Raw genomic sequence first — 19,273 nt, forward strand, 5'->3', positions numbered from 1 at the left:
ACATATTCTCATCTCTTTTATGTTGCTACAGGTGGCTGTCTCATAATTTATTGACTTAAGCTCCAATGTTGGATATTAAATTATTTAATTACTCCTTTAACCCTGTGAGCTTCCTAGTGGCCCAGTTGGTGAAGCATCCACTTGCAATACAGGAGACCTGGGTTTGATCCCTGGGTCAGGAAGCTCCCCTGGAAAAGGAAATGGCTACCCATGCCTGGGAAATCCAATGGACAGAGGAGACTTGCAGGCTACAGTCCATGGCATCGCAAAAGAGATGAATGTGACTTAGCGATTAAACCACTCCCACTGCCATTTTAATTCTATTCCTTCTATTAGGAAACACCACTAAGGTATTGTTCCTATATTCCACAAGAATATAGAATTTTATAGACTTCTATATCCTAAATTCTATAGGAAGCAGCAATGAAGTGAATATCCTATTATAGAAATCTTGTGCATTCAGATTATTACCTTACAATAAATAGCTAAAAGAGGAATCACTGGACCAAAAGATGTGAAGAATGAACTTTAAAAAAATTATTCTTATATGTTGCCAAATTGCCATGTAGAGAAGTTTCACCAATTAACACTTCCACCAGTGGTATATGAGAATGTCTGCTGAGTCTTGCCCATACGGGCTATGTTTTGTTAAATGCCAATTTGATTTGCAAAAAAAATGGTGGCCAATTTATTTTTAATCCGTATTTCTTTGATAGCTAGTACATTTGAGTGGTTTTATTTTCAGTCAACAGACACACAAAGTTTTTTAATATATAGTTATCAAAATTCATCGCCTTCACTCTGCTTCTACTTCCCCTCCCTGTATAAGGAAGTTTCTGCTTTAGATTGCTAGTGTGCGGGTCCTTTCTTGCGTGGATCCAAGGAACAGGTAGTGAAAGCTTCCGTGATTTTCAGTTTCCATTAGAAGAGGTAAAGAAAGTGGCAATGCTGGCTGAGAGAAGGAGGTGGGTGTAAACCGTGAGTCTGTGTGTGTTCTACGGGAGTGAGCTGAGAGACTGAGGAATAATTAACAGACTCAGTAAATAAGATCACCAGATACAATTCATCATCAGTCCTCAACTGACTTAATATCAACAACACTCGACACCTTTGATTCTTCATTTCTGGATCCTAAGCCCGGTTTCCCTCCTTCTTTATTGGCACCAAGTCTCCTTTGCTGACCGTTCCTCCTGACTCAAATCTTCCTTGTTAGACTGACTCCAGGTTAGTTCTTAGATGTCTTCTGTTTTCTGTCTGTGCTCACTTTCTTAATGATCTCATTTAGGCTCTTGGCAGTAAATACTGTCTTTATGTTGACAAGTCTCATAATTAGAACTCCAGACCAGACTTCTCCCCAGAACCATAGACCTTGGATGTCCAGCAGTCTTGATTCCAGCTTGTAATTCTTCCAGCCCAACATTTCACATGATATACATGTGAAATGTTTCACATGATATGCATGTGAAATGTTTATACAGCCTGTTGTACTTCTTTCCCAATTTTGAACCAGCTGGTTGTTCCATGTCTGGTTCTAACTGTTGCTTCTTGTCCTGCATACAGGTTTCTCAGGTAAGGTGGTCTGGTAGCCCCAGCTGTTTAAGAGTTTCCCACAATTTGTTTTGATACACACAGTCATAGGCTTTTGCATAGTCAATGAGGCAGAAGTAGGTACTTTTCTGGAATTCCATTGCTTTCTCTACCATCCAACAAATGTTGCCAATTTTATGTCTGGTTCCTCTGCCTTTTCTAAACCCAGCTTGTAAGTTCTCCATTCATGTACTATTGAAGCCTAGCTTGAGGGATTTCGAGCATAGCCGTACTAACATGAAAAATGAGTGCAACTATAGGGTAGTTTGAACATTCTTCAACATTGCCGTTTTTTGGGATTGAAATGAAAATTGACCTAGCTCATCATAATTATTCAGTACATTTTGGCTAACTAAAAGACAAATGCATTATTTATAAGAATTCCTTATATATTAAGGATATTAAGACTTTTCTTTTTTTTTTTTAGTTGAACCTGGATTCTAGAATCAGCTCTATGACCAGTCAGGTGTATGACCTTGAGGGCCTAGTTCTGGAAGATGCTTTGCTTCTCTAGAGCTCAAGTGAACAACAAACCACGGGTGACGAGTTCTTCAGCACTTGGGATATTAAGACTTTGTTGTATTTTCTTCAGACTTTTTACTTCACTTTGTAATATTCTTTGTGGTGGTTTTTATCACAAAAGAAGTTAGAAACTTTTATGTATGTAAATCTCCCAATATTTTCTTTTACAATTTCTTTCTTTTCCTTTATTTGAAAAAAGGCTTCCCTACCCTAACTTTGGTATTCACTTCCTTCTTCTTTTACATTTTACTTTTTTCACTTAACCTTCTTTCAAATATGCATTTAACTCTAAATTCATTTTAATTTAAATATGCAGTATGCATATAACTTTACTGTTTTTAAATAAAGAGTCATGGTGTTTTCTGTAAATAGACAAGATTACTACATTCTGATGTTAGTAGCAGTCACCTACAAAATTAATAATTTTCTTTTCTCACTTGACTAAGATTTTTTTGCCCTTAATCTCTTCAGAGTAAGGCTCAGTCATGAACAATCATTATTCTCATCTGTAAAACTTCATGTGATAGGTACTACTGACATTACTGAAAATAATTGGTTCAGCCGGTGCAAACCAAGGTCTTTAAATACAAATTTTAATGGATTCTTGTAAATAAATATGTGAGAAAATATATATATATAGGAACAATTAAGAGGAGTAACCAGATAGTCTCAAGAAGTTTGAGATCGTGCTTGTTTACCTTGTTATATTTATTGCAGTTATAGAATATACAAGTGTAGGCAAGTGTGTCCGTGCATGCTTAATCCCTCAGTCATATCTGAATCTTTGCGACCCTGTGGACTGCAGCCTGCCAGGCTCCTCTGTCCATGGACACAGGCAAGTAGGCAGTAGTTAAACACTATTAATAGATAAATCAGACTCTGGAGCCAGATTCAACTGCATTTGATTCTTGGTTCTGTCCATTTCTAACTGTAAACACTTAGCCAAGTTAATCTAACTTCTCTTAGATGCAATTTATGTATAAAAATTTTTATATTTATGTGTCTATTTATTTGGCTGTGTCAGGTCTTAGTTGCAGCATGTGGGATCTAGTTCCCTGACCAGGGATTGAACCTGGCCCCCCTGCATTGGGAGCACAGTCTTTGCCACCAGACAAGTTCCCTTATTTATAAATTAAAGATATCAGTGTTATCTACCTGGGGAATGGGGAGTTTCAATTTAGGGATGGGTCCTCTCCTTATACTACTGTCATAGCCCTTTCTTTACAGGCCAGTGTAAGGGCTTTACCAGGTGCTGAATATTTCTCTCCCAGTTGTACATTCAGGGACTGAGATAATTACCACAGGGTAGGGATGAACTCACTGGACACCATGTGCAGTAGACTTGGTCAGACCTTCCTCTGCTATCTTCATAAGCGGTTATCAACCAGAGATATTCTAAAATTTCTCATATCAATGTGACTTCTTACCTCACATTCCTCAAACAAATCTAGATATTCTCCTTTCTCCAACACAGTTGCTTTTCCACAGAGAAGATTTGGGAATTGTTTCCTATATGTTCCTGTGATGGCACTCCAGATTCCTCCCTCAGGGGACCGAGTTTCCACTTCAGTCATGGGCCAGTGGTCACTGGATCCAGAAACCAGATCTGAAAACTGGATGAGGGATCAAATCTCCATTGTGACAATTGACATCATCCTACTCATAAGATAACAAATTTTATGTTGTTGTTATTACAGAGTTTGAGTACTGTCCTAGTGATTCTGCATCTATTTCACCTCTCTGATAACACTAGGATCTCTTAGCAACCAGCACAGATGTCTCTGGATCAGGGTTCCCTGACTGTCACTCTAGTCTTGCTGTCCAACACAGTAATTATGTCATTCTTGCCTATGATGGTTAATTACTGCTTTCTTGATTCTTACATTCTGAAATTCTATCTAGGTGGTGCTGATTAAGACCACAGTTTAATGGCCACATGCCATGTCACTGTCCTTTATGTCCTGAGAATGGCCACCTTAAATGTCTCAAAAATACCTCTGTTCTCTCCTGGTTTGTTTCGTGTTATCTTTATGAAATGAGAGTTTCCTGGACTTTGCCTGAGAAAAGTTAGGTGGAACATTCTTAGGTCTTCCACAGTAAATCCATCTAGCTTTTCCACCTCTCTGAGCCTTTAGACCCCTTCTTCAATACTATGCTACAATGAATACATTATAAAGCAGTTTTCCTCCAATTAAAAAATAAATTCAAAAAATTATGCTGTAGAGATTCTGGAATCTCCATCTCATTAACTACAGGCCATCATGATGACAGTTCTTCACAATGACATCCCAGGAGACTTAATAATGGTATCTGATAGAATGTTGAATCCTGGGAGTGCCTTGTCAATAAGACTTACAAGACCTTCTAGAACTAACACCCCAAAAAGACGTCCTGTTTATCATAGGGGACTGTAATGCAGAAGTAGGAAGTCAAGCGATACCTGGAGTAACAGGCAAATTTGGCCTTGGAGTACAAAATGAAGTAGGGCAAAGGCTAACAGAGTTTTGCCAAGAAAACACACTGGTCATAACAAATACCTTCTTTCAACAACACAAGAGAAGACTCTACACATGGACATAACCAGATGGTCAATACCAAAATCAGATTGATTATATTCTTTGCAGCCAAAGATGGAGAAGCTCTATACAGTCAGCAAAAACAAGACCGGGAGCTGACTGTGGCTCAGATCATGAACTCCTTATTGCAAAATTTAGACTTAAATTGAAGAAAGTTGGGAAAACCACTAGACCATTCAGGTATGACCTAAATCAAATTCCTTACAAGTATACAGTGAAAGTGACAAATAGATTCAAGGGATTAGATCTGATAGAGTGCCTTAAGAACTAAGGATAGAGGTTTGTGACATTGTACAGGAGGCAGGGATCAAGAACCATCCCCAAGAGAAAGAAATGCAAAAAGGCAAAATGGTTGTCAGGGGAGGCCTTACTAATAGCTGAGAAAAGAAGAGAAGCTAAAAGCAAAGGAGAAAAGGAAAGATATACCCATTTGAATGCAGAGTTCCAAAGAATAAAAAGGAGAGATAAGAAAGCCTTTCTCAGTGATCAAAGGCAAAGAAATAGAGGGAAACAATAGAATGGGAAAGACTAGAGATCTCTTCAAGAAAATTAGAAATACCAAGGGAGTGTTTCATGCAAAGATGTGAAAGTTTGTTGCTGAACCATGAAAGGTGCCAGGATTCTTGGCCTCTGGAGGAGAGGAATTCAATCCGGGGCCAGTGAGGAAGCTTGATCACTCAGAACTTTCATGTAATAAAGTTTTATTAAAGTATAAAAGAGATATAGAAAGCTTCTGACATAGACATCAGAAGAGGGCAGAAAGAGTGTCCCCCTGCTTGTCTTTAGCTGGATGTTACATAGCTACTAGCAGTCTGCGAATTAAAGAAAGGAAATGTCTCAAAACTCAGAGAATGGCGCCAGGCCCCTCACCCACAAAATGCATTTTGAGATAACCTTGGCACCAGGTGAGTCATCCCTGGCCATAAAATGATTGACTTGAATCTTGAAGAAAGGCAGATTTCCATACAAATATATAGTTTCATTAACATAGATTAGGAGAACAATGTAAGAGTATAACATACTGGTTTGTCAAGTTGGTTCTGAGCCTGAGCCTTTAGGCAGAACTGTCTTGAAAGCAGAGTCTGGGGTAAATACAGAGCATATTAACATAGCTTAAGACAAACATTTACATAAGTAAAACGCATTGGTTGGCTCAAGGTTTGAGAAAAGTTCAGGTGGAACCAGGTGTCCTTATGGCAACACAGAATTTTAAGAGAAACCTCTTTTTAAATTTGTATAGAGAAGGGGAAAAAATGTAACATTAGTTTGTTTCCTCCTGCCGCTTAAGAGAGAGCTAAAGAATGTCTGACACTTGCAGCCTATTTCCTCCATTTGGAGACCCCTGGCCTTCCTGCCTGTTATCCTCTCAGATTAACACAACAAAGGATGGTGTGGACCTAACAGAAGTAGAAGATATTAAGAAGAGGTGGCAAGAATACACAGAACTATACAACAAAGATCTTCATGACCCAGATAACCATGATGTTGTGATCACTCACCTACAGGCAGACATCCTGGAATGCGAAGCCAAGTGAGCCTTAGGAAGCATCACTATGAACAAAGCTAGTAGATGTGATGGAATTCCAGCTGAGCTGTTTCAAATCCTAAAAGATGATGCTATGAAAGTGCTGCACTCAATATGCCAGCAAATTAGAAAAACTCGGCAGTGGCCACAGGATTGGAAAAGGTCAGTTTTCTTTCCAATCCCAAAGAAAGGCAATGCAAAGGAATGTTCAAACTACCGCACAATTGCACTCATTTCACATGCTAGCAAAGTGATGCTCAAAATTCTCCAAGCCAGGCTTCAACTGTACATGAACCATGAACTTCCAGATATTCAAGCTGGTTTTAGAAAAGGCAGAGGAACCAGAGATCAAATTGCCAACATCTGTTGGATCATTGTAAAAGCAAGACAATACCAGGAAAACATCTACTTCTGTTTTATTGATTATGCCAAAGCCTTTGACTGTGTGGATCACAACAAACTGTGGAAAATTCTTCAAGAGGTGGATATACCAGACCACTTTACCGCCTCCTGAGAAATCTGTATGCAGATCAGTAAGCAACAGTTAGAACCGGACATGGAACAACAGACTGGTTCCAAATAGGAAAAGGAGTACATCAAGGCTGTATATTGTCACCCTGCTTATTTAACTTATATGCAGAGTACATCATGTGAAATTCCAGGCTGGATGAAGCACAAGCTGGAATCAAGATTGCTGGGAGAAATATCAATAACCTTAGATATGCAGATAATACCACCCTTATGGCAGAAAGTGAAGAAGAACTAAAGAGCCTATTGATGAAAGTGAAAGAGGAGAGTCAAAACGCTGGCCTAAAACTCAACATTCAAAAAGCTAAGATCATGGCATATGGTCCCATCACTTCATGGCAGATAGATGGGGAAACAATGGAAATAGTGACAGACTTTATTTTGGGGAGCTCCAAAATCACTGCAGATGGTGGCTGCAGCCATGAAATTAAAAGATGCTTGCTCCTTAGAAGAAAATCTAGGCCAAACTAGACAGCGTATTAAAAAGCAGAAACATTACTTTGTTGACAAAGGTCCATCTAGTCAAAGCTATGGTTTTTCCAGTAGTCATGTCTGGATATGAGAATCGGACCATAAAGAAAGCTGAGCACTGAAGAATTGATGCTTTTGAACTGTGGTGTTGGAAAAGACTCTTGAGAGTCCCTTGGATTGCAAGGAGATGAAACCAGTCCATCCTAAAGGAAATCAGTCCTGAATATTCATTGGAAGGACTGATGCAGAAGCTGAAACTCCAGTACTTTGGCCACCTGATATGAAGAACTGGCTCATTGGGAAAGACCCTGATGCTGGGAGAGATTGAAGGTGGGAGGAGAAGGGGATGATAGAGGATGAGATGGTTGGAAGGCATCATGACTGATGGACATGAGTTTGAGTAAACTCCGGGAGTTGGTGATGGACAGGGAAGCCTGGTGTGCTGCAGTCCATGAGGTTGCAACAAGTCAGACATGACTGAGTGACTGAACTACCCTGACATATGCTGCCCTCCAAATCCCCAATCCAGCACCTTAAAAATCCACTCCAATACCTATTTCCATGGTTCTTAGTAGAAAACATTAACCAGCTTCTGCAACATTTTGTTGTATAAGTTATCTCCTCCTGGAGTAGGAATATACTTAATGCTCATTCTGTGCTGGAGTTACCAGCTGGACAGCAATGAGGGGCCATTAGCCTGGAAGCATTGAGCAACAGTGCAGTGGATCTCAATCTACCAGTAATTCCATCTTGAGGGTCTACATTCAGGGACCATCCCAACCATATTAATTGTCTTAGCTTGGGTTCCCCAGGAATCAGGGTCTTAGGCAAAGCTCATAAGCTATTTTATTAATGTATGCAGAAGAGAAGGGGATGACACAGGATGGATTGTTTGGATGCCGTCACCAACTTGATGGACATGATTTGGAGCAAATTCTGGGAGTTCGTGATGGACAGGGAAGCCCGGAGTTTTGCAGTCCATGGGGTCATGAAACGTCAGACATGACTTAGCGACTGAACTGATGCAGTCCCAGTGAAACAAGAATGAGGAGACACCAGAGTGAGGCAAGGAAGGAGGCAGAACTAATGCAAAAGTGCATTTCGGAGCTGATCACCACCAGGTAGCAAATACCAAGAGATTGCTGGATCCCTGAGGACCATCTTCAGGAAGTCACATGAAATACATGTCAGGACCGTTTATATAGAGGATTGGAAAGAAGTGGATTCATGCATTGGCTCTTACGTCTTCATTGGCCAGCTGTTTACTCCTTAACATTTAGTAGTCTGAACTTCTGGTTGTGTGTGCAGGGACACCAAGTTCGGGTCACGGCACCTCATGCCCCACAGTTTTCAGGGGCCCTCAGAGCAGGAGGGGAGAGCTCATGGTGCAGGTCTGAGGTGAGGCACTGCTGGGTCATGCTCACACAGAGTCGGATGAACCCACACCTTGACACAGTGAGGCCAGAACACCTGGCTGAGGACTCCAGAGGCAGGCAAGACGGAGGAACTGAGCTGACCTTTTAAAGGTCATAGTATACCACTTAAGGAACCGAAAGAGATTTCCCAGTGTCCTTTTCAGAGTATTTTTAGTGATGATGAGCACTCATCATGCTTGACAAAGAACAGGTAGAGCGATGGCAGGAAGGCCAGTGGTGGAGGGCCTGTAGTCAGTTGTGCTTTACAGAAGTTGCAATCTGTGCTTGCAAAAGGACAAGGGAAGATGAATGTAAGCAGAATCCTGCCACAGACAGTGAGAGCTCCTTTCTTGCACCTCTCTACTCTGACTCTACTGAATGCCTTCTTGACCATGGTATGGCTGACATTATCTTGAAGGGAATCCATTCCACTGAATGGACAAGCTGCTCAATTCTACCATGAAGGCACTGGATGGGTTTGTTCCTGGGCCAATCCTGCCCCCAAACTGAAATTTCTACTAAAGATACTTTTGGTAAAGCTAGAGTTTTAAGCCTTCTGGTCTTTCCCAAAAATATATTTGGCCCAGATAGTCACTAGTTCATAGAAGTACCATGTGGACCAAAGAAGAATATTTCAAATTACCGTGAGATACAACCAGATTTTAACTGGAAGCCAAATATATGCACAAAGCGTCACAGAGAACTTTGGCAGGAATGCCACCAGCAATGTAACCATGTTTGGACTTTCGTATACCATTATTCCTGTTTCATTTATATTGCAGTGATTCCTGGAACTGTAGTCTTCTTTCAGCTACCCAGTATTTCTTCTTGATATTTCCTCTGCTGCTCCTTTTATGTCTGCAGCTCTTGAACTCACTGACTTTTGCTCATGACATAGACCTCAGTATTCATCTTTTTGGTAACCTGTATCAAATCCATTGCTCTTCCATAATACTCTGCTGCTGGGCCCATACAAATCCAGATCTGTGTAGTCAGGGATACACTGTTTCAAGTTCTGGATCTTCTGGCATCAGAGCTGTCCATTTTCAGACAGAGTTCAAGTTCAGTAGACATTACTTCATCTTCCATGTGTCTGGTTCTGCACACTCTAAGCTAAAGCACTTTAATTCCATACTCATAGAATTAGAACTCCCCTGAATTAGGCAAACTATTCATCAGAATTATATTCATGACACATATGACAGACTCTTATTAGCTGTTTTCTATTTAGTTAAGACTCTTGTAGTTTTAAGTGACAAAAACAAAAAAAGAAAGAATGAAACAATGGTTTATCAAAAAAGAATATTTTTGGCTAATGTATCTTAAAAGCCCAAGACTAGATTCAGCTCCTCAGGCACAAATGGATCCCAGGGCACAGACACTCACTGGGTTCAGGTCTCTCTCTACCCCTCAGCTCAACTCCATCCTTGGATAGGGCTCTTCCCTCATGGCAGTAATGTGGTTTTTGACAAATCTGGATTTATAGACTCAGAGCTCCATGGCCACTTCTCTGTAGCAATAGTTTGAACAAAAGTCTTTCACTTGACTATCCTGGGGTCGCATGCCTAACCCTGGGGTCCATTATCAAGGCCAAGGAGATAAGATACTCTGATTGGCTACAACTCAGCTACATAGCAGACTTTATTGCTGAGGGCAGAATGAAGACCATCCAAACCCCAAGACCTGAGAGTGAGGATGAGGTGTCTTTCAGAAGAAAATCTGGTGCTATAACCAGAAGAGGAAACTATTTGCTGGGTAGAATGAACAAAAGGTGTCCCCATAGTTGTCTTGACTGATGCAGTGTTTCTTCTGATCCGTTTCTGTGGGCCCTGTTCTCATGCAAACCAGTAATGTCTAGATTCCTGTTGGTACCCTGAGCAATGCTCCAAGGATTCCTTTACAGAATTCCCAGCTCCCCCTATCTTCTTAGGAAAGAGACAGCCTGAAGCTTGGTTTCTTTTAAAGCCTGTGCATCAATTTCCCTTTCTGCTTTATACTAAAAAAACCTATTTTTACAAATGTAAAAGCATATAAATACAACACATGTAAAGTATAAGCCACTTTACTTTGCTGAGGTTTAAGCCAGTAGAACCAGAGACATAATGAGCTGAGCATCTTTATAGATATACCACTTTACAGAATGGTATGTCTACATGCTACTGATGTAGAAAATTGTCAGAAACAACCAATCTTCAAGTCCTGCTATATAAAAGGAATGGATAAGAAATAAAGACACAATATGTTTCTAGACATGTATCTTTCTCCTACCAAGCATTCCCAGCAGGCCATTCCAACCACACCCGCTTAGGCTGCATCGTCAGCATTGTGTGTGGCTTAGGTGACATCCTTGGATCCTTGCTTGTGTCTCCTGTTTTTTCAGGTTATATGTGTCTCTCCTCAGGTCGTACGTCCTTGCTCAGTTGTGTCCAACTCTTTGCAACACCATGGACTGTAGCTCACCGGGGTTAACATGTCACTGGTGGTTAATTTTGGTAGAACATATTCCACTAAATGCCCCAAAGTCGCTTAATTGTCAAACAGCAGAAAAGGGTTATCCTTCCTCCCTTACTTTTCTCCCTTCTCTCTTTTTTTTTTTTTTTTTGCCATTCTAAAGGAAGGAAGTTTTTAATGGGGAAGAGTGAATTTTTTTTTTGGTCAGACTAGAAGGAGGAAGCAAAGATTCTTAATATTAGAGTATAGTTGATTTATAATGTTGTGTTAGTTTCAGAGATTTTTATTATAGGGAAATGTCTCAGTTATGCTTTGAGAACATGTGTTCATATTAGCAAGACAAAGGAGTGTGTGCGTTAGAGAAACCACCACTGTTAACTTCTGCAGGAGAACCTGGCTGGCGGGGGGTGGTGGGCTGTACCACCATCCTTCAAATACAGATCCAGGACACTGTGACAGGAGGAGAGATGTGAAGGAGGAGGAAGGACAAAGGACCATGGTAAGTCAGAGGAGAGGCAAGAACCAAAGAGACTCCAGAGGGAAGATTCTCATGGATACTTTTCTGGGTTCAGCTCTGTATGGAGACCTTGGAGAGGCTGATATGATGGTGAATGGCTGGCCTCTTTCTCTGTATTCTGGTTGTGTTTAGGTATGGCCAGTGTAGGATTGTTTTCCTTCTGGACTGTACCTGCAAGACTTTTCAAGATGTTGCATGTATTATGGTGGAGAAGAGGAGATGGGGACACTTGAAATTTGAAGTCAGGACAAAAAAAATGCGTGTACACTCTACCTTATGCGCTCAAAAGAGGCCATAAGCTAACTTGGAAAATAGAACCCACATATGATAAAAACAATGGAAATTATCTCCAGCTTCCAAGTCAACAGATTCGTTTCCTGATCCATCCCCGACAATGTATCTTAGGAGATCCAGAACGATGCCAGCTCCCATCTGCTTTAATTATCTTCTGATGCATTTCAGAAGGAGGTTGGAGATTTCTAAGAATTGGAAATATGGTCCAGCCAGAAAAATTTTAAAAACCCAGGCCGTAGGCTCTCTGCCCACCGTTCTCTGTCTGCCCCAGGAACAGTGCCCGTTTGCACCACACTGGTCGTGGCTGCTGGGTTTTAATTGGCATAAAGCGAGTGGCACAGCTGAGGTTGAATGCAGAGACTAGTACACAGAGAACTGAGAGCAGTTCCCAGCCTCAGCCACTGCCAGGCAGAGGGCGGTTTTGCCTTCTCGGTTTTCCCTTTCACCTACTTGGCCAGGATTCTAGAACCTCTGGCTCAGTAGTCTTCAACCCTGGACGTGCATTAGAATCACCTGTTGAGCTTTGGAAACAAATAAGTGCTAGGGCTACACCCCCAGATCCAATAAATCACAACTAGGGGGTTCAGTCCAGGCTGTAGCATGTTGTAACAGCTTCCCAGGGGCTCCTCAAGGACAGACAAGGTTGAGTGTTTCTGGGCTTTCTGGGAACTTCGATGACTCTCTCTGACCCTCCTCTCCTCTCCCTTCCCTGTCCTCTTTTTCCTTCTTCCTACCACCCTCCTCGCTTCCCCTCCCTCCCTCTCCCCATTTCCCTACTATAAAAACTTTTGTGACAATGGCTTATTTCCAAAGAACACTTTCACTCTCTTTCTGAATACTGAGAAAGATTGCTTAAATTTACAGTGTTCTGTTTCCAAACATTTTCCAGGATGACAGGAGTCTTGTTTCCACTATATGTACTTATAAAGTGATATACAGCAGTTTGGCGATGAACTCCTTATTGCCAAATTCAGACTTAAATTGAAGAAAGTAGGGAAAACCACTAGACCATTCAGGTATGACCTGAATCAAATTCCTTATGATTATACAGTGGAAGTGAGAAGTAGATTTAAGGGACTAGATCTGATAGAGTTCCTGATGAACTATGGACTGAGGTTTGTGACATTGTACAGGAGACAGTGATCAAGACCATCCCCATGGAAAAGAAACACAAAAAAGCAAAATGTCTGTCTGGGAAGGCCTTACAAATAGTTGTGAAAAGAAGAGAAGCAAAAAGCAAAGGAGAAAAGGAAAGATATAAGCATCTGAATTCAGAGTTCCAAAGAATAGCAAGGAGAAATAAGAAAGCCTTCTTCAGCGATCAATGCAAAGAAATAGAGGAAAACAACAGAATGGGAAAGACTAGAAATCTCTTCAAGAAAATTAGAGATACCAAGGGAACATTTCATGCAAAAATGAGCTCGATAAAGGACAGAAAAGGTATGGACCTAACAGAAGCAGAAGATATTAAGAAGAGGTGGCAAGAATACATAGAAACTGTACAAAAAAAGATCTTCATGACCAAGATAATCACAATGGTGTGATCACTGACCTACAGCCAGACATCCTGGAATGTGAAGTCAAGTGGGCCTTAGAAAGCATCACTACGAACAAAGCTAGTGGAGGTGATGGAATTCCAGTTGAGCTATTTCAAATCCTGAAAGATGATGCTGTGAAAGTGCTGCACTCAATATGCCAGCAAATTTGGAAAACTCAGCAGTGGCCACAGGACTGGAAAAGGTCAGTTTTCTTTCCAATCCCAAAGAAAGGCAATGCCAAAGAATGCTCAAACTACAGCACAGTTGTACTCATCTCACACGCTAGTAAAGTAATGCTCAAAATTCTCCAAACCAGGCTTTAGCAATACGTGAACCGTGAACTTCCAGATGTTCAAGCTGGTTTTAGAAAAGGCAGAGGAACCAGAGATCAAATTGCCAACATCCGCTGGATCATGGAAAAAGGAAGAGAGTTCCAGGAAAACATATATTTCTGCTTTATTGACTATGCCAAAACCTTTGTCTGTGTGAATCACAATAAACTGTGGAAAATTCTGAAAGACATGGGAATACCAGATCACCTGACCTGCCTCTTGAGAAACCTATATGCAGATCAGGAAGCAACAATTAGAACTGGATGTGGAACAACAGACTGGTTCCAAATTGGTAAAGGAGTACGTCAAGGCTGTATATTGTCACCCTGCTTCTTTAACTTATATTCAGAGTACATCATGAGAAATGCTGGGCTGGAAGAAGCACAAGCTGGAATCAAGATTGCCAGGAGAAATATCAATAACCTCAGATATGCAGATGACACCACCCTTATGGCAGAAAGTGAAGAGGATCTAAAAAGCCTCTTGATGAAAGTGAAAGAGGAGAGTGAAAAAGTTGGCTTAAAGCTCAACAATTCAGAAAACGAAGATGATGGCATTTGGTCCCATCACTTCATGGGAAATAGATGGGGAAACAGTGTCAGACTTTATTTTTTTGGGCTCCAAAATCACAGCAGATGGTGATTGCAGCCATGAAATTAAAAGATGCTTACTCCTTGGAAGTAAAGTTATGACCAACGTAGATAGCATATTCAAAAGCATAGACATTACTTTGCCAACAAAGGTCCATCTAGTCAAGGCTGTGGTTTTTCCAGTAGTCATGTATGGATGTGAGAGTTGGACTGTGAAGAAAGCTAAGCACCAAAAAATTGATGCTTTTGAACTGTGGTGTTGGAGAAGACTCTTGAGAGTCCCTTGGACTGCAAGGAGATCCATCCAGTCCATTCTGAAGGAGATCAGCCCTGGGTGTTCTTTGTAAGGACTGATGCTGAAGCTGAAACTCCAATGCTTTGGCCACCTCATGCGAAGAGTTGACTCATTGGAAAAGACTCTGATGCTGGGAGGGATTGGGGGCAGGAGGAGAAGGGGATGACAGAGGATGAGATGGTAGATGGCATCACCGACTCAATGGACATGAGTTTGAGTGAACTCTGGAAGTTGGTGATGGACAGGGAGGCCTGGTGTGTTGCAATTCATGGGGTCACAAAGAGTTGGACATGACTGAGCAACTGAACTGAACTGAACTGATGGACAGCCTGTCTCTGGCCCATGATGGAAGAGAGTGTTAGGAACGAGATGAAGCAGAAGAGACTTTGGCAAATGATTTTCCATTTCCCCATTGTGCTTATTGGGCTTCCCAGGTGGCTCAGAGGTGAAGAATCTGCCTGCTGATGCAGGAGAAGCAAATTTGATTCCTGTGTGGGGAAGATCCCCTGGAGTAGGAAATGCAACCCTACTAATCCTAACCCTACCCCTAACCCCTAACCCCTAAGCCTAACCCTAACCCTAATGTTCTTGCCTGGGGAATTTCATGGAAGGAGGAGCCTGGTGGGCCATAGTCTGTAGGGTCTCAGAGAGTCAGACATGACTGAGCACAACATTGTCCTTATTGTACTGGCCCACACACAGAGCCGTTTAGGTGCCCAGTTCTCCATTCATTCATTAAATACAAAGATAGGTATATAGATGTTTTTATGTGCTAACAGTGTTCGAGGCCCCATGCTAAGTGTTAAATATACACTGAAAGAAAAAGAATAACTTCTGCTTTTAAGTGAGTAAAACTTGAATATTTAATTGTAATACTAGGTTTTACATTTTCAAGTGGAAATATTTGAGCTGAGTCATAAAGATTGAGTAGGAACTAATGGGGCAAAGGAGGGGAAGGAATATTCTAGGGAGAAGGAAAAGCAAGCAATGGCTCATGGTGAGAAATGGTACAAGCCTTTCATGGTCTAAAAGAGGCTTGGAGGCCTGGCGCTTCGCCTGCAGGTTTGGGACTGGCTGTTGACTCAACTGTATTAAGCCTTCCTGCCTCCCACAGGGCATCTGAGGCATTGTCTCCTGATTCCGAGCCTTCCTTTGGCTAAAACCTAACTGTAATCACATTTTTTGTTTGTTCTTTTTTTTTTTTTTCCTCTTCCCTGCAGGTCGGCAGGCATTGGGTTGGGGAGGAATAGAAACTAATGAACTGAATTCCCATCTGATTCATGGGCTGTACAGCACACTCACACACAGCCTTAGTAGGGAAACCTTTTTCTCATCTCAAAGGCCTTCCATCTCCAGTGATAAGGTCCCCCAGCCTTATCACTGCAGTTGTGTCTGGGAATTTGAATTTTTAATTAACTTTCCAAGTAATCCCATGGTACAGTCCAACTGGGAACCACTGCCTTAGTCCCCTGCGCGATCTCAGAAGGTGAAGTTCAGAGAATAAATACCTCTAAATACCCAGCACTTATATAGTAGGAACAAAATGCTAAGCACTGTTTAAAGTGCTTTACTTGTATTAACTCATTTAACCCTTACTGTAACCCTCCAAAATGAGTTTATAATTATCCCTATTTTAGAAATAAGGAAACTGAAGCACAGAGTTCAGATAACTCACCCAAGGCACACAGCCAGGCAGTGGAAGAATTTGAGTAAAGCCACTCTTAATCCACACTCCTAGTAGCTCAGAGGCTAAAAACAGCTTCCCTAGTAGCTCAGACGGTAAAGCATCCGCCTGCAGTGCAGGAGACCTGGGTTTGTTCCCTGGGTCGGAAAGATCCCCTGGAGAAGGAAATTGCAACCCACTCCAGTATTCTTGCCTGGGGAATTCCATGGAACAGACTAGCCTGGAGGGCTACAGTCCATGGGGTTGCAAAGAATCAGACATGACTGAGCAACTAATGCTAATGCTAATGTACACCCCAGATCTCTTTGCTAAAAGCCAAGACCTTTAGCCAAGCCAGCAGGGAGTTCTTGCTGTGTTCCCACCCCAGGCATGTGCTGGAACATTTGCTCCACATCTGGCTCACTGAGGGGAGGGAGGGATCATTTGTAGAATGTGCCCATTGCTGTGGTCCTGATGCCCCTGACCCCAGAATTGAGAAGAAATGTGCCCAATGGACAGTGATGAGTGGGCTCCAGTTTCCCACTAGACTAGGTGGGGAACCATGGCAAATGCCATCAAGGTGCATGAGTGGCTATGGAAGAACAGGAAAAGGAAGTCTATTTCTGTAAACGCTGGGAGTATCAAGAGACTTTGGAGGTCTCCAGTTGTGCTCTGGGTTGAGATAATGAGAAGGCCAAGGAATTGTATTTCAGGACATGAAAGATGTGTCCTGGAACAGGCAGCCACCTTGTGGCATGAGGTCAAGGGTGGGGACCCAAAGGCCTTTCAGCCTCTATTCTCCCCACAAGTAATTACCTCCACCTCAATTACCTCCTTGCTTTTCTCGCCACCGCAAGTGTGGAGTCTTTAGAGAGAGTTTCTTCCTTTGTCCCCCATCAACCTCTTGCCCTTCACACGTTTTCATACTTGCCCCACGGCTGAGGACTCATAAGGTAGCCATGCAGAGCATTATAGTTCAGTGGGGCTTGGGGAAGCATGACAAGATGCATGGTATTGCTTTCTGCCATTTATTTCAGGTACCAGCAACCAGTTAGGAACATTCTTCGGAGTCGACCTGTCCAGTCTCCAGGGTGCCGCGGTGGAGGAATACTTCAGACAGCCAGTAGTGGTAAGTGGGCTCCTCTTCCCGTGTTCATCTACTGATCATCCACTTACTCACTCATGCACCTGGGGCAAGCTGTGCTGCCAGGCTCTACACTAAGCCATCGCAGAAGCAAAGGAAAAGCTCCTTGGAATGCTGTTTCAAGTTTTCCACCTCTCATCTCCTGATCAGTTAGGAAAATTCTCAGAGAATGATACTGTTGAAAGCAAGGAGATTTTCTGACTGCATTTTGATAAGTAACTTTTAATTCTCCAAGTGTCCTGACTCACCACATGCACACACTCAGCCCTCATACTTGTTCAATAATTCATATCCTCTCATTGATTCTAGTGACCAAACGCATAATAGAAGGGGAAGTTTTGGATAATAAATAGCTGGGAGCAGGAGTTTTGTTGTCAGACAGATGTGGGTTTCAGTTGTTATCCCATCTAGCTGTAACCTTAGACAACTTAAGTTTGCATTATCTGAAACTCTTTCAGTTTTTAGTGGGAGGAAACCTGACTCACACTGGCTTAAACTAGAATGAAATTATTGGTTCTCCAATACTACAAAGCCTGGAGACAGAGCTTGCTTCAGGGACCTGTTGCACAAGTTCAGGCATTGTCACAAGGGTCTGGTTTTTCTACTCTTACCACTTATCTCCATTTCCTGTGATTTTACTCTGTTGCCAGACAGGGTCTATCCTTAGGGTAACAAGGTAGCATCAGAAGCTACAACTTCAGATCCTTGTAACTAAGTTGCACAGGAGAACCTGCCTTTTCCTAATAACTTAGGCAAAAGCCCCAGAATTAGTTTAGATAGAGCCTGTTTGTCATACTTTGGCTTATGCCTCCATCTGTGAATCAGTTCCTGTCTTCAGGGAAAAAGTGATGCTCTGATTGGCTTTTCTGATGTCAGGTACCTGAGCTACAGCTTCTACGTGGAGCTGAGGGTAGACCAACTTGCTGTGAAACTTCTTGGAGTCTGGAGAGGAGGTAAATATGGAGGGTCCAAAAAACACCAAATGCCTATTCCCGAGACATTGGTGAGGATTAAAAGATAGGACCTAGTAAAGAACTTAGTAAAGTACAGAGCACTTAGTGCTTGGTGTATAGTAAGCACTAAATAAATGTGAGCTTTTATTGTTAATACTATTCTCATTAAACTCATGCCCTCTAAATCCTCACTCTTGCTGACTTAACATTTCAGGAGGAAAGCTAGACAGCAATCTTGCTTGACTTCAGTTTATCCTGAAAAAAGATATCATCTTTGGTTTTTTCCCCCAAGGACACATTTGACATTAGGATTTTGATGGCTCAGTCAAGCATACAGTAAACTTTATGGATGCGCAAGAGGCAGCTCTCCATAGGTTGGTACAGATCAATGCTGCTCTTGATTTTTAGAATCTCCTCTACCTCTCTCATTCCCTAAGCTTCAGGGCAGAGACTCAGCTCACACAGGGGAGAGACTTCAGGTGTGAGTCACCCACAGGGAGGGTCTGTTAATACTAGTTTCATTTATTGAAAAATGAGGATAACGATGCCTCCTCCTTAGGATTGCTTTAGGAATTGAACGAGAAACATTGAATAGTAGCTTATGCTTATATACAGTGTTCTGAGCCATACACACACACACACACACACATATGTATGTGTATATATTTTTGTATGTATATATAATGACTCATTTAATCCTCACAGCAACCCTATGCAGATGGTACTGTTTTTGTCCCCACTTAACTAATGACACATATCAAGCAGAATGGAACAGTAAGTTGCATATACAAAATTATGTAAAATGTACAGAATTAATATGTGTGTTGAAGCTAGGGTTGAACCTTTCAGAAGCCCAGTGTCTGGACTTCTTA

At 41.8% G+C, this 19,273-nt stretch overlaps 1 protein-coding gene across 1 annotated transcript in view; it reads left to right on the plus strand.

Annotated features, from left to right (window-relative positions):
- LOC113897433 (histone-arginine methyltransferase CARM1-like) overlaps positions 1-19,273 on the plus strand; it is a 264,464-nt gene that overhangs the window by 221,260 nt on the left and 23,931 nt on the right. The window contains 3 exon segments of the mRNA XM_027550201.1: positions 17,360-17,433; positions 18,694-18,718; positions 18,721-18,775. Coding sequence (XP_027406002.1) covers positions 17,360-17,433; positions 18,694-18,718; positions 18,721-18,775 — 154 coding nt within the window.

The sequence above is a fragment of the Bos indicus x Bos taurus genome, chromosome 8 (genome assembly GCF_003369695.1).
Source record: "Bos indicus x Bos taurus breed Angus x Brahman F1 hybrid chromosome 8, Bos_hybrid_MaternalHap_v2.0, whole genome shotgun sequence".
Lineage (NCBI taxonomy): Eukaryota > Metazoa > Chordata > Mammalia > Artiodactyla > Bovidae > Bos > Bos indicus x Bos taurus.